This window comes from Lytechinus pictus, chromosome 16 (assembly GCF_037042905.1).
Source record: "Lytechinus pictus isolate F3 Inbred chromosome 16, Lp3.0, whole genome shotgun sequence".
NCBI classification, from domain to species: domain Eukaryota; kingdom Metazoa; phylum Echinodermata; class Echinoidea; order Temnopleuroida; family Toxopneustidae; genus Lytechinus; species Lytechinus pictus.
The window spans coordinates 11,682,746-11,699,287 of record NC_087260.1 but is presented as its reverse complement, the minus strand read 5'-3'; the positions used below and the strand labels follow the sequence as shown (position 1 = coordinate 11,699,287).

General features: G+C 35.7%; 1 protein-coding gene across 1 annotated transcript in view; it reads left to right on the top strand.

Moving 5' to 3' along the window:
- Nucleotides 1-11,499, top strand: part of LOC129278825 (ATP-binding cassette sub-family C member 5-like) — a 57,376-nt gene extending 45,877 nt beyond the window's left edge. The window contains exons 20-28 of the mRNA XM_064111150.1: nucleotides 262-544; nucleotides 1,158-1,344; nucleotides 1,988-2,074; nucleotides 3,057-3,246; nucleotides 4,019-4,178; nucleotides 5,436-5,514; nucleotides 7,151-7,264; nucleotides 7,910-8,074; nucleotides 9,426-11,499. Of these exons, the coding sequence (XP_063967220.1) occupies nucleotides 262-544; nucleotides 1,158-1,344; nucleotides 1,988-2,074; nucleotides 3,057-3,246; nucleotides 4,019-4,178; nucleotides 5,436-5,514; nucleotides 7,151-7,264; nucleotides 7,910-8,074; nucleotides 9,426-9,569 (1,409 nt within the window). The 3' untranslated portion in view covers nucleotides 9,570-11,499. The remainder of the gene's footprint in view (nucleotides 1-261; nucleotides 545-1,157; nucleotides 1,345-1,987; nucleotides 2,075-3,056; nucleotides 3,247-4,018; nucleotides 4,179-5,435; nucleotides 5,515-7,150; nucleotides 7,265-7,909; nucleotides 8,075-9,425) is intronic.
- Nucleotides 11,500-16,542: the final 5,043 nt, after the last annotated feature.

Genomic DNA, 16,542 nt, shown 5'->3' with positions numbered 1-16,542 from the left:
TCCGATTTTGATGAAATTTTCAGTGTTTTGCTTGTTGGATTTTTCTCCTTCTTTTAAAATTAACTTTTTGGTGGGGTGGACTTGTCCTTTAAGTTCAATGTTTTACATTGTACAATGCATACTATGTCACTTGACACTTGAATTATATTTGATATATAAGGAAGTGAAATGAAATGAAAATGATATGATGGTGCTACATGATATGGCAATTATTAGACTAAATGATGATGAATCTTCTCTTTAACTTCTATTTTCTTCCAGCTGATATTCGTCTTCCATTCGTCATGGAGTCCTTCCTCCAAAACGGCATCTTCGTCCTCTTCAACCTTTTGACCGTTATCTACATCTTACCGTGGTTTCTTGTGGGCGTGGTGGTAGTGGTCATCTTCTTTACCGGTCTAAACCGTTTCTATCGGCCCGGTCTGCGGAACATCAAGATGCTGGACAACACGCTTCGCTCGCCTTGGTTCTCGCACGTTACCACGACGATGCACAGTCTCTCCACCATCCATGCCTACGAGAAGAGAGATGAGTTTATTCAGAAGTGAGAACAATATTTTTTCTTGAAATGTTTATTTTAGACATATCAGTCTTGCTCCTAAAGCCAAAATTCCAAGAAGTAAAATAATTTTGTTTGAAGTTCGACATAGTGCTAGGAATACTAAAATCAGACTCACTTTGCTAGTCTGAGTAAAGTCTTCATAGGATTCAAATCTCAGCTGATGATGTCATTATGATACAGTATTAATTTGCTATTATTCCTACACGAAGGCTCAAACCAGACCCGAATTTCAAGTTAGTATACATACATGTACCACTTCAGTACTTTGAACGTCCTGAAGGTTGGAATGTTCATATAAAATGCTTTTACATTTTCTTTGAAATCGTATCACAAAGGATTGTGATTGTGATTCCTTGCTTAAAACCTCACACATTGTTGGATAGGTTTCTGGGATATTTGCACCTTTAAGTATTTATTTCTTCATGTAACAGCACTTCATGTAATTTTCTTTTCCTTTTATCTTTATTGTATTATAAGTTTTCATTCTTTCCATATTGATATCTGCACTAATTCATTTCCTCACATATTACACTAGTGATAATCTTCCATTGCCTTAATATTGAATATCGCTTTCAAACTCTTGTTCACCGTCTAGGTTTGAGAAGCAATTGGACAAACACTCCGTGCCTATGATGCTCTTCATGTTGGCCAATCGGTGGCTTGCGACTCGCTTTGACGTCATGACGAGCCTGCTGGGATGCCTGACGGCGACCTCTATTGTCCTTAGCCATGGCAGTATACCACCCGGCCTGGCAGGGCTGGCTCTAACCTTTACTATGCAGGTAAAAATTGGCCCGTAATTTCTTGGTCAAAACTATTTTGTTACTAGGGAGCAAGTTACATCAGTCAGTAAAGCGTCTGCCTACTGAACCAAACTTCTTAGGTTCAAGTCCATCCCGGGTGGATGACTGAAGCCTGTGTTGTGTGTAAACATGTCTATAGATGCATGCCATGTTACAGTGGAAACACTCTGTCCCTCTGATAGGACATTTAATGGAGGCCCCATGTAGAGGAGAGTCGCCAACTTTGCCCCTTAAGAACCCACTGCACTATTTGTATAAGAGCAGGGGAAAACCCCAGTGTAGTTGTCCACCTGCACCCCCAATCATAGAGATTCAGTTCACTTTTCACCTTCCAGGCTCTGGTGATGCCAAAACAAATAATAAATAAAAATTGTCATTCCTGTATAAATATTTGTAATACTTGCAATGCTTTTAATTCATTGTAAATTTCTTGAGGGCCCTCAGTTTTCTCCTTTAATTTACTTCACTTCATGAACTCTGTGATTTTGATTGGCTGTGAGCATTGTTGCCATGGATACCAAAGTACCATACAAGTAACTTTTATCCAACGAGCCTTGGGTTTTTCTCTACTTAACCATACTTGACCAATATCTTATGCATTTTCTCTTTCTTTATTCTTCAGTTCCTAGGTATATTCCAGTTCACGTTGAGATTGGCTGCTGAAGTCGAGGCTAGATTTACATCCGTTCAAAGAATAATTGATTACACCGTGAGTCCTTTATTATCAATTACTACGATACAGTAAACAGTGCGTCCCACAAAAAACGAAACCGAGATTTATCGATGATTTATCATAACTTAATCACAAATACAATAGTAATTTCAGATGAAAGAGGAGATTCTAAGCTTTACAATGGTACATGTAGGTCACTTGTCTATTGCATTTGTGATTAAGTTATGAAAAATCATCGATAAATCTTGGTTTTGTATTTTCTGGGACGCACTGTATTGCATTTAGTAGTGGCTTGGTATTGTTACATACATTATATTGCGCACACAAGTTTATATAATATACTCTTGATACATTTAGGTGTAGAAGATGTATATTCTGTAAAATCTTCATTGTTTTCTGACCAATTAAAGATACCAAGATTTTCTGATTTAAAAAGAGAAACAACAGTTTTTTGGCCAAAGAATTTCACATTAACATTATTACTGAACATCTATTGGTTCTAGAATTATAAGATGATTAAACAAACAAACAAAAGAGGTCTAAAATGCCTTGCAGTGATCATTGTAGGAGAGGGATTTCTCAGATATTTTTTTTTAAGTATCATTCCTGTGTGTGAAATATTTGGCATATGCAGTATACAGGATCGGGAATCAATGAATATGAAATCTTCCATGTAACTCTTAACATTGCCAAAAATTATAATAATCGGAATAATACTGAATATACAGAAAGTGAACTATACATCTTTATATTGACGGAAGCAACACATCGTTGCTTGGCTGTTTAAAACCTTGCATCGAAAAGTTTAAAAAGAAAAATTGAGCAGCTCAGAAAAAAAGCTTGATCTTAAAGTTACCAGTAAAATATAAAGTGACAATTTCCTCTCACATAGAAAGAGTTTTGCAGGAATTAGCAGACTGTTATCAGACAATATTTTCATGAAGTTGCTATCTTTGCAATGATTTTTATTTTGAGATATGAGATTTTACCAGCCCAGCGACATAATTCATTTTAACAGAAATTACCAAGAGAAGTGGCCCCTACCATCGCTGGACAAGAGCCCCCTGAGAACTGGCCGGACCATGGTCGTATCACATTCCGAAGGGTAAAGTTACGTTACCGTGACAACTTGCCCCTTGTGCTGAAAGGCGTGACGTTTTATGTGAAGCCGCGAGAGAAGATCGGCATCGTGGGAAGGACGGGCTCAGGTAAGAGTGATTACTTACTGGCCGGAGGATTTTTATTATTACTGGGATGGCAGGATCAAACCTTGTATTCATAAAAGTTCATTGTTCAGGAGATTGGAAAACCATGACTGCCATTATATCGATGGGATAGTCTGCCTTTCGATGTTGCATAATGCCTGCTGATGATCGCTTGAGACTGATCAAACCTATGAAATATGATCATTTTAGGAGTTTAATGAGTTATATATTGGAGCTCTTGTTCTTTGGCTCAGCATTTGTAATCATATTAAACACGCTTCTGTTTTAATAGTCACACTCTACATGTATTTATGTTCTCAAATTCCATTTCTTATCTTTTCAAGTACTTAATTATTACTTAAGATGTATACATGTATATTTGATATTTTTACAAGGCACTTCATGAATATAAGTTTTGATTACCGTAACGGTCTATTAACCGCACCTTTTCCTCGTGGGGATAGAAGCAAATGTCGGGGGTGCGGTTTATCCACGGTGATACATGTAGGTCCGAGCCAGACTCGGCCTGAAAAAAAAAAGTCTATTTCCCCCTGAACCAAGGTAACCGGTATCGTTATTTTCCAGGCAAGTCGTATTTTGTTCTTGCATTTTACCGCTGAGCTGAGCCATCTGAAGGAAGCATATAGATAGGAAAGATATCTGTAAAATGGGAAAAAGAGATCTTGGATCAAATACTTAATTTTATTTGATAAGTATATTTTGACATTTTGACAAGGCTCTTCATAAATTTATGTTCCAAATTATGATTTTTTAGGCAAGTCATCCCTTGGTGTCGCTCTTTACCGCCTTGCTGAGCCGTGCGGAGGAAGCATGTTTATTGATAAGAGAGATATCTGTAAGATGGGATTACGAGATCTCAGATCAAAGATCTCCATCATACCGCAAGATCCCGTCCTGTTTATAGGAACTGTCAGGTAAGTAAGCCAGACATATTTCTACATTTTACATCTTCATCTTAATGTGTCACCACAGTAGTTATATGTATTGGGGTTAAATGATTAAAGCATATTAAGCCATAGAATTGTGATTCTTGGTTGAGAAGACAATTGCCTTTGTTTTAAAAAATCATGTTTTTGAGCAATTTTTTTAATCTGATGTGCCCTTACAAAATGTTGGGTAAGTTTGGAACTGTGCACCCGGGCATCGATAATGTGCAAGACTTAAAAATAAAAAGGCAGTGGGGGTGCAGTAAAAAAAAAATTGTGCAGGGTCATTACAAAATTTGTCGGGGGCGGATTTGATTGACTTCCCCTCTCTCCAGTTAACGAAATGATTAAAGCCAATTAAGCCACACATTAGTATATCATGCCTGCCCACTTTGTACAGGTTCATCTATATGTGATACCATGGTGATGATATATGTCAGGATCAAAGCCAACTTAAGTTTTGATAAATCCCCTCAAGAGTGCATGTGACTTTATATTTAATTTCATTACAAGTTTGAATCTTTGTGCTCTAAAAACAAATATGATGTGGAGGATATGAAATGAAAATGTGCTTTACTGGATACATTTTATAATGTTTCATGAAACTGAACTGTCTATTATTTTCATTTCTTTTTCAGGATATAATTTTCTATTGCTTTCTGTTATTCTAACATAGAAAAAATCAAAAGGTCAAAGTTCACAATGGGTGTTATAGTGTACTTTATAGAGTATTTCTTTCTCACAATAATGAAAGAAATGTTTTAAGGATCACTAACAAAACTTGGCTCAAATATTAGTTCTGATCTGCTTTCGGGGTCATGAAGGTCTTTATTGGAAAAATGTTGAAGCTGTGTATTTACTATATTTGGGGTTTATCATTGCCGGAAGCATAAATGTCTTTAACTGCGAGCAGTCGAGGATCTATCATGTCTTTTGGGTTTTCTTGTCAACACCTTCAAAGAGTTACAATTGATCCAATCAACCTCAACTATATGGAAGTCCATCAATGTCATAATTTTATTATACCCGGAATTTGCATAATGTCTTTGGTAAACAAAATGGAGCACACTGTATTGACAAGAAAATATATGAATATACATCATATTTACACAGCATTTTGCGGAAAGATGCATTATGTGTGTTGCTTGTTTGCCATAGTTGTGGTTGATCGGATCAATCCCAACTCTTTGCAAGACAGGGCCCGTATATCCTTACATGTATGTTCTATTTCCTTCCACTATCAAGGTACAACTTGGATCCATTTGATGAACATTCAGATGATAGTATATGGAGAGCTTTAGAGAGGACTCATATGAAGGATACGGTATGTGTCATATTATTTCTTGCTTTATAATAATAATATTCTGCATTTATATAGCGCTTAAAACATCGGAACGACGTCTCTAAGCGCTTTACAGACATATTATTACCCCGGTCATCGGATCCTTGCATGCCTGCATACAATGTATGCACCTTCTCCACTCCCTGGGGAGCATTCCAATAAGATTTCCAAGACTCAATTGCTAGGCATACTACATATAGGCTTTCACATCCTACCGGGTACCCATTGAACACCTGGGTGGAGAGTGGCAAAGTGTGGATTAACGCCTTGCCAAAGGACGCTAGGCCATGGTGGGATTCGAACACACGACCCTCTGATTACAAGGCGAGAGTCAGAACCGCTACACCACGACGCTTCTACAGGTGTGAGTGCCCCTATAGAATGCTCTGATACACAAACAGCATTGTTTCTAATTTACGATGATAGTAATGATGATTATGTAATATTAACTGGCCTTGATGGGAACATCAAATATATTGCCTGCAAGAGAATCACATTGCCTGAGTCTTTAGACGAAGGCAATATGCTTCTTTATAGGGCAATATATTGGATGGTAAGAACATGGTTCTATTGTGTCATGCTTACATGTATATCAGGGGTTCTGAGCTTCACAATTGTGTCGGTCGCGTATCCAGTGTTGTCTTGTTTTCATTGACATTATGACATATATTTTTGTTGCGTTCAACAATATGACGTGATCTCTTTCTATGGGTCCTCAGATGCCCGGATGTAAGACTATGTAAAATACATAGGTATAATTGTATCTTGCACATAACGTCTCGTCACAGGAACTCATATGATGTCTCAACTCTGAATGTTGCTGGTTCTATCATTCAGCCAGTCTCCAAGGCACGGGATCTAGGGGTAATTGTCGAGAATGAACTAGGAATGAAGTCCCATGTTAACAATATTTGTAGGGCTGCTGCAATTGGGTTACACAAAATTGGGAAAATGAGAAAATATCTTGATAGGAAAACAACAGAAAAGTTAGTACATGCCTTCATCTTAAGTCACTTAGATAATAATAATAGTTTACTATTCGGAATACAGGAATCGCTTCTTGATAAATTACAACACATCCAAAATTCTGCTGCAAGACTTATAACTCGAAAAGGAAAATTTGAACACATCACCCCTATTTTATCTGACCTTCACTGGCTACCCATTCGATCAAGGATCAAATATAAACTTCTCATATTAACATTCAAATGTATTCATGGTATTGCCCCTGCTTATCTTCAAGTACTTGTCCAGATTCATAAACCCAAGCGTAATCTCCGTTCTGGCTCACAAAATCTTCTCTCTGTAATTACTGTCAAGACCAAATCATATGGGGATCGGGCTTTCCAGAAAGCTGCACCAGCACTATGGAATTCTCTACCACCGACATTAAGAAATATTACCCAGCTTGAGAAATTCAAAGTTCAATTAAAAACCCACCTCTTTCAGAATGTTTGATTTAGTCAATCGCGCATAGAGACCTGTAGGTGTTATGCGTTTTTAAGAAATGTACTATTATTATTATTATCAACATATTCAACTGCACTGTTATACACCAAAGCTCCTTGGAGTGAAAATTACTGAGACTTGCTCCTTTTTTTTTAACTTTCTTATACAGATATCCAAACTAGACCATCAGCTAATGGCTCCAGTGATTGAGAATGGTGAAAATTTCTCAGTTGGGGAAAGACAACTCATGTGCATGGCAAGAGCGCTTCTTAGAAATAGTAAGGTAAGCTGAGAAGTAATTAGGTACCAGTCTCTCTCAGTAGGAGATAATTTATGTTTATGAAAATAGTTTTGCTTAGAAACAGTAAGTTGAGCTGAGAAGTGATTAGTTACCAGTCTCTTTTAGTATAAGAAAGACAACTTGTGTTATTGGAAAGAGCTCTTCTTAGAAATAGTAAGGTAAGCTGAGAAGTGATTAGTTACCAGTCTCAGTATAATTCATGTTTATAAAAAGAGTTTTGCTGAGAAATTGCAAGGTGAGCTGAGAAGTGATTATTTACCAGTCTCTTTTAGTATAAGAAAGACAACTTGTGTTATTGGAAAGAGCTCTTCTTAAAAATAGGATGGTAAGCAAAAAGAAGACCATTTACTAGTCTCCCTTGAGAAAGACAACTCTTGCATACATGTAGAGCATGAATAACATCATGTGTCTACAACAGGTAGATTGCTTCCATACAGGCTTGTATTCTGAATTAGGGTTTGATTTAAAGTTTGGTCTCAAGTAACAATGGAAAGCCATGAAACTGATGAATGTTTGAATACGATCTTTGTGATTTCCTTACTGAGGTACATACATGTACATTCTAGCTCTTCTTCCTCCAGTTAAACAGAACTGTATTTTTATTTTGCTCATTTTCTTCTACTGTAGATCCTGTTTTTAGACGAAGCTACAGCAGCTATTGACAGTGAGACGGACACTCTCATCCAAGCTACCATAAGGGAAGCCTTCCGTGACTGTACTATGCTCACCATAGCGCATCGTCTCAACACCATTGTTGATTCGCATCGCATACTCGTCATGGACGATGGAAAGGTAGGACTGTGGTGATGATGAGGAGGAGGAGGATGATAATCAAGTCATAAAGATTGTTATTCATTCAGTTTGAGTTTCTTAATTTATTATAAGAAAAATCTTCTGCACTAATGATCATTAGGAAGGCAAATATTGGTAGTAGTGATGATAATGATGATGGTAGTGATGGTGATGATGATGATGATGATGTTGATGATGGTGGTGATGATGATGATGATGGTTGTGATGGTGATGATGATGATGATGTTACGATACTGCAACAAATAACAATGAAAATTTAGTTTTCTTTTTTTTTTTATTACAGGAAATAACTAACCATACACAAACAAATCAAGAATAATAATAATCTTACACCTCTTGAAGTGTCAGATGTGCAATCCAAAGTTATGATGTCCAGTATTTATTTAATTCAGATAAAATCCAAGTTGGTTGGTGAAGTTTCCTTAAATTAAAGTTCACAATGACAGCGATGATGAAATTGATGTTGAAGCACGATTAATACCAAGAGTCACTGTAACGAGTTGAAATGTCCGTGAAGACGATGTTGATGATGATTAACAGTCAATTTCAGCAATCCATGGCTTGAAAAGCATTCATTAAAACAGGTTGATGATCTCGATGAGAACTGAGAATTTCCTCTCTCAAAAAAACTGCAAACAGTTCATTGATGGCGTGCAAATAATTCCACAGAAGATAAATGTTGTATTCCAGGTGGAAATAAACTATGCTCTTGACATAAAGTCTGGTGTGAAACTCTGAGTTTGGATCTGACATGATATTCTCCTTGAAGAAACTGCCAGCTTATATATAAATTATTCACTATTCTGGAAGCTTGTAGTATTCACTATTCTGGAAGCTTTTAGTATTGTCTACAAAAAGAACATTCTGCCAATTTCTAGAGCAGTGTAATTTTAGACGCCTCTTGAATGACCTCAGTGAAATTAACAAGGTAAACAAAATAGCTAAGCCTATTCTTTTCACTGCCACTAGTCTATTGTCTACATTCCATAAATAACAGATTATTCAGCCTATTAAATAGACATGCCTATAAACAAAGCTTTAATGAGACATTCTGGAATGTTCTTAATCATTCTATGCTATGAATATCCTTTAAGAGAAAATAAATGAATGTAATTGCTCTTACAATTCTTCTTATATATAACAATGATGATGATGGTGATGGTGCAAACGGTGATGATGATGATAATGATGATGGTGATGATGACGATGATGGTGATGATGATGATGATGATGATGATGATGATGTTGATGGTGAAAGCTTACTCATAACAGGTAAATTTAATGATTGTAGAAAAAAAATGTTTTCTCTCATTGTTATAATTTCTTCCAGATTGCCGAGTTTGATCGTCCTAGCGCTCTGATGAACAAACCAAACTCTATATTCAAATCGATGATGGAGGCCGTCGCTGCCCAGAAAGAACTCGCCGAGGTGTTCGGTTCAGCAAATAGCCTTCAAGTGCCTTCCCCCATCTAGCATCTTCACATGTGCATCGATTATGAATGCCAATCTATAGCAATGGTGAGGCGGTACATACATAGGGACAGTGATTTTCCGCGATCGCGGAAAACGGACGGAATTCACGGAAATGGGCTTTTTAAACGGAAAGTGGCATTTCAAACGGAAAATCACGGAAAAAGTATTTTCCCTCAAAATACACAGAATAGCAACAGAAATTACTCCAAAATCACAACAAAATGAGAATATTAAATGGCCACAAAACCCCAGAAAACACGATCTCACTTCGCTACTATCATGACAATTCACACATCGTGACTGCACTCGACATCAGCACACTCGATTGTACCCCTCACCCGTACCGTACCCGGCCGGCCGGGTTGGGCTTCACATGCACACATATCGTTCTACTACACGGTCGTGTGTTGCTGCCCTCTACGTTTGAAGATGTAACAGCACGATATCGTGGACTTAACATCCAAGATGGCGGATTGGCAAAAGCTGTTGACTGATGATAACGATGTCCAAAAACCCCAAAATTATCGATAAAATATCATTTCACCGTGAAATAATGCTAATAATGTGAAAGGTGAGGATGTATGCATGCTAAATGGGTTTGTAAAAATATTTTATGCACCCGCATAGATCCGATTAGAACGGATTCTATTGTGTTGTTGGTACAGTAGCAGATACAAATTTTGACCAGTGCGAGTGTACGTGTTGTGATTTTGCTATTCAATGTGTAAACGGAATTGTCACTTTTCCGTGTGTACAAAGTCTATGGGGAAATGGAATTTCCGTTTTCTGACATGCTGAAACGGAATTTGAGATTTTCTGAAACGGAAAAGGCAATTTTTTGAAACGGAAAATCACTGTCCCTACATACAGGTGGAGTGTTGTGTTCATCGTATTGTATCTGTGAAGGCATGATGATCTATCAATTATCTTTCACTTTGTGAATTACGTAGAAAGATGACATCATGATGAAGCCGGTGATGGATTGGGTTGCTGCTCAGAAGAACTTGTTGAAGGTTTTCAGTTCATCGAAAAGCCTTCAAGTTCTTTTACCAGTCTAGCGCCTGTACATCCATGTAAATTGTGGATGAATCCCATTTCAGTGGCGGATCAGCTGGATTTAGTGTTTGCAGCGCATTGTACCTGCAAGTGGATTGGTTTGTATTGGGTGATTTCAAGTAGGGTGTTTGGGTCGGAAGCACAATTTGATCGCGTTTCCAAGCTTCAAAACTTATTCTGAGTTTACACAAATAATCCGGATCGCAATATTGACAGCTCAACACCAAGTGGGTGACTTTTCAGGAGCATCTTCATTTTATGTTTTGTGTTGTACTCGTGTTAAAATTGACCAAACACCAACACCAAAAGGTTAACTCTGAACTTGAAATCACCTAATGTCTGTAGTATCACGACACCTTGTCTATTGGTTTGAAATTGCAACCGAAAGATGCTTGCCGAGGTATAATGACCACATTCCATAGACGTGGTTATCATTATTTAAATGGTACAAGTATCATTATTTAAATGGTACAAGTATTCAGAAGAAATTCAGATTTACAGGTGTAATATCGAAAAATGTCTTGAAGAATGTTCTGGGTGTCATTTCCATGTTGAAAGTATGACCAAATGTAGCAATTTTTTTTTTGTGTATTCTTGATGAGAGAAGTTAAGGTGAGGGAAAGGTTATGTTCATAGACGGTGCTGATAGATAATGATAGACAGAATAACTGTATTCTAACAGTAAAATTATGGTAATATTGATACTGTAACAGAAAATGTTACAGCACTTGGTCATCATTTCTGTGCCTCTGCTGCCATCTACATGTGTGAATGTATGATGTATTTCTTAATAATTATGATGAATGATGCAACTTGACAATGATTTATGTGCCTTCTCTGCCAATTTTTTATCTAAATCTTTAAAATATGATTATGTGTTCTTCAATATTGAAGGAGGATGCTACTGCTTTTGAATGATTTGGCTGAGGGCCTTTCTAACATTTATAATGTTAGTTAGTGGATACAATTATGAAAACTGTAAGTTTTGTGTAATTAACATTTGTACAATACATGTACATGTATCTATTTATGGAAATATTTTCTATGTAGGCATGAATATATAAATAGTGTTTCTATGACATTATATAACTCCTCCAAAGAGAATTATGTAAATTTACTTTGCTTTTTCATTCTCAATGTTTGAAAAGTGAGAACATGATTAGTCATGTGTGAACGATCTTGGGTTTCTTCAGGATATATTTTTTTACTACTAGTACATATCACTGTCACATGGTGTAGTGGTTCTGACTTCTGTCCCTTAATCAGAGGGTCGCAGGTTCAAATCCTACTCCAGGTGTCATTTTCCTTCAGCAAGAAATTCATCCATATTGTGCTGCACTCAACCCAGGGGAGGTAAATGGGTACCTGGCAGGAATTAATTTCCTGAAATGCAGTGTGCGTAAATCAGCTTCTCTGCTAAAGTTAGGGTAATAATGGTGCATTACTGTACGTATAGAGTGCCTAGAGACTTCTGACAAATAAGTCTTAGGTGCTATGCTAGCAAATTTACATATTCTATTATGCACACTGTACCTTTAAGTGATCATTAGTGAGGATTTCCAATCTTTTACCGTTGCAAATACAAGTTTGTCAATTTCAGATGATGTGGCATCTGCTGCAAGTGAAATCTAAATAATGTAGAAATCCATGAATATAAGTTTCAAGTAAAAGGGAAAGAAATATTGTGAAAAGTATTCTTATGAAACTATCCCTATGTAGATTTGACTGTCGGTAGTGTGTAGTTGGAAGTGTTGTGGCTCAGTGGATGAGTCTCCGGACTTTAAATCACAAGGTCCGGGGTTCAAATGATCAAATCCCACTGCAGCACTCGCGTCATTTGGCAAGGTGTTAATCTAACTTTGCCACTCTCCACCCAGGAGTAGTAAAAATCTAATAGAAATCTGGTAGGAAGGAATTCCTTGAATGCTCAAGCACCTGATCAGGGTAGCTGTGCTAAAGCTGGTGTAATAGTATGAAGTGCTTAAAACATTTGTATGAAGCGCTACATGTATATAAATGTTGCATATTATTGATATTATTATTTATCATTGTACTTGCACACATGGGGTGTATCACAGTATCTTAAAAAGAATAGCGCTTTTTTTTGGTTTGTTTAGTTGCCTTTTGTAAAAAAAGTTTTTAAAAAGTATTTCTTACAGTAAGCAGAATGTTTTTTTTTAAATATGGGATTTTCACCCCCCCCCCCCGGCCCACCTTACACTATTAAACTCATCTAGTTGAAATCCTCGTACAAAAACATATTGCGAAGTTATATTCACTGGTACTGGCAGCTTAAAACGTGAATCAACTCTTAGACCTCTATTTTGATGCTGCATTCCTGATCAGAAATATAAACACCACTGAGAATAAGTTGATATTCTGTAATGTTATTTAATAATAAACTTACATCATCAGCAATTCTATGAAATTAACTCTTACTCTTATTAATGTTAGAGGTGCAATAGTTTTCGTGTACATTATGTTCACACAGGGTTTATTTATGGAGTTAAAAGTTAACAATGGCTGAATTCTGTGACGTCTCTTTTGAAATAATTTGTAATAAGTTAGCTGAATATAACTCACATTTTGTGCCATACACGGTGCTGTAAAGATCAGGACCTTTCCTGAAATATCTTGTATTTTTACTGCTGCATACTTATTAGGGGGGTGATATTTACCCCATCTTTTCTGGGGTCATTTTCACAAAGAGTTAAGTGTAACATTTGTAAACTTTATTTATTTTGTTATATAATGGTTCATGATCATGGCTTCTTTTTTAATCATTGAATGTATGCTGAGATATAATTCATTTACTGTTGTTAGACGTTAACCTTGTTTGTGTTTAAAGTTAGTTGATTATATAGGTATCTGCTAAATGTAATTGATATCATTTGTAAACTTCTTTACATTTGCAAATGTGACTGTTTTTGTTGAACTATAATTTTCCTATATGGGGATCATAAACCTTTCAATTTCATTATAATTATTATTAGTAGTATTATTATTATTATTATTATTATTTTCATCATTATTATCATCATCATCATCTTATTAAGGTCATGAAAGTACTATATTTTAGCACTTATTTTACTTTATATCTTTTATTTATGTCTTTCATTTCATGATTGTGGAATAATGAATCTCATTTGCAATAGAGATGCCATTCAGCTCATTGTCATTGTTGTTTTATATCACGTTATTCTTATCCTCAAAATTTTTGTTTTATATTTCACATTATTAATAATTATTATTAGTCTCACTGTTTTTAGTTTTATATTTCACATTATTGTTAGTCATGATTTTTTTTGTTTTTTTTTCACATTATGGTTATTCTTAATATTTTGGTTTTATATGTTACATTCATAAGTCTGGATACATGTAGGTTTGGTTTGTATGTCACATTATAATAAGCCAGTTCACGGTTAGCTCATGATCAACTTTTCTCCAATGACCTTTGTGATTTTTCATTAGGATAAGCACTATCAATTTCAAATGTAGATGTTGCATAAGCTTTACCGGTAGAGTATTCAAATTCTAAGAACAAAAGGCATTGTATAGACCAGGTGACTAGAATAGTACATCAGGGATAAAGTTTGGAAATCTGTTTTATTGTCTGCCTATGGCACATTTGACTATTGTTTAGGCTACTGTCAAATACCAGTGATTATGAAGGCTCTATTTATTACTCTTCAGCTTGGATGTGATAAATATTTTGAAAGGAATACATGAATAATCATCAAATCAGAAATGCCTATGTCGGTGAATTCGAAAGCCACCTTCATGGTGGTCTCCAATGACCTTTTTCTGCTCGTGCGCAGTTTACAACCGTGAACAGGCTTATTAGTCTTAATATTTTTGGGGAAGGGGGGAGGTTCACCATAAAAAAGCTTGCCTTCTGCTTGGTTGAAAAGTTAACAATGGGAGGAATGGCATTTTGTGTTTCCTCTTCTGAATTGTATTTTCTTTCAAAGAAAAATCATACATTTCCTGAAATTCTACACCATTTCTTAAAAAGTATTTAAAAAGAGACAGGTTTTGGATATGGTAGTCTATATTAATATGGATTTTTTTGGGTAATATATTAGCAAGAATGAGGAGTGAGGAAGCAAAAATAATTGTCATCTCTGAAGAGATAATTCTGCTGGAGTTTTGGATTTTAAAGAAATATTTGCTAATTTATTCAACAAAATATTTATGAAAACTTGCTGAAAAATCAGGGCCTAGAGTTCGCAGTGATTTAATGAAATAAAAATAAAATATGTGTGTGAGTTATTATAAAGTATTTAGCCTTCCTATTGAACTTGACACAGTTTTATATCTTGGATATTTCCCAGAAAAGTTAGAAATCTTATAAGAGTCTTAGGCTGAGTTAGAAGTTTTAATCCTTAATGTCTTACTTATTTGGACTATGCACAAAAATTCTAAAAGTATTGTACTGTAATGTGTACTGTTTTCAAGAAAAAAAATGTGGTGCATTATGTAATGTATTGTCAATAAAATTGTAAATGAAGTGCTGACTTTTATTCAGAAAAATTGTTTTCTATATGTATAACATAAAACCTCAGCAGTTGATCATGGGTTGATTTTTTTACGATTGATCATACACAGTCATCAATGCAATGAATCCTAGAAATCAGCTTTATGATCAAACGCTGAGCTCCGTATTAAGGGGCACTAGAACGAATTTGTTAATTAAAGATAATCAATGATTATTGCTTATTGATATTTGATATTGTCTGTCTTGTTCCTATTGGAATAAGAATGGTATACTGTTTTTGCTAAAAAATATGATTTTGGTTTTATGAAAGGACCTACACTTGGTGTAGAATGAGAAAAATGCAGTATAAATAGTAGAATAATCAAGAGGAATGCATGTTTATGTCGTTTTTGTTATGCGATTAACTTGTGCACTTGTATATTGTTCAAATGATTTGAAAAGCCCATTGCATGCTAATACAAATTGAATATGAATACTTGCAAAATGAAGTACATTTTTGTTTTATGAAGTGTAATTCAATATTATGGAACGTTGGATATTTGGAGAAAGGAGAGAGAGAGACACACACAGAGGGAGGGAAGGGGAGAGAGAGAGTGAGGAAGCGAGAGCAAGTAGGAGATAGGGGGTTATAAATGACAGAAAGAGAGAGAGAGGGGAATTTGCCAATTTTTCTCGAACTTGACGGTTTCCTAAGTTCCAAACCTCTTTCTGCAGGCAGTGAAAAGTTTACAAATTTGCAAACCTCTCTCTGCCTTGCATGATGTCAGAGCAAGGTTTGCACATTTGTAAACCTTGGCTCTGACATCAAGGTTTCCAAAACCTGCAAACCTCTCTCCACCGTGAAGGTTTCCAAATCACCAAGTACATTTAGTAAATTTAGTAACGTCTATCTCACTCGAGACAGTAAAACACGGGAGAAATCTGCTTTTTGCTTCTTTTTTTTCTTCCTTTTTTTTAGTTGAATAATTTCCCTTTTCTCTAAAAGAGATATAAATAATATTAATAACCACTTAGAATATTGTACTGCGAAAAGGTTTGATTTTCTTGAAGAGGTATTGAAGTTTCAAACCTGATATAAACGTAAACTTCCCGAGTACCAGTTATTCCACTTCAACTGTAGGCCTATAAAGTTTAACTGAATAAATAAAATAAAGGGCCTATACCATTACTAGTAATTTTGTGACATATGATTACAAAAAAAAACTGGTATTGATCTTTTTTTTTTAAAAGTATTTGATCAAATTCAATGTTGAAAATAATAGCACATATCTCATACATGTACCACTTACTGCCTATGCGCTTCTAAAACTACTTGGATATTATTACCATGGCGTAAGCCCGACAATCATTTTACAGCACAATAGCATTTTAGGGAATAAATTCTTGCCAGGTTGCCATTTATTTTAGTTGAACGCAGCA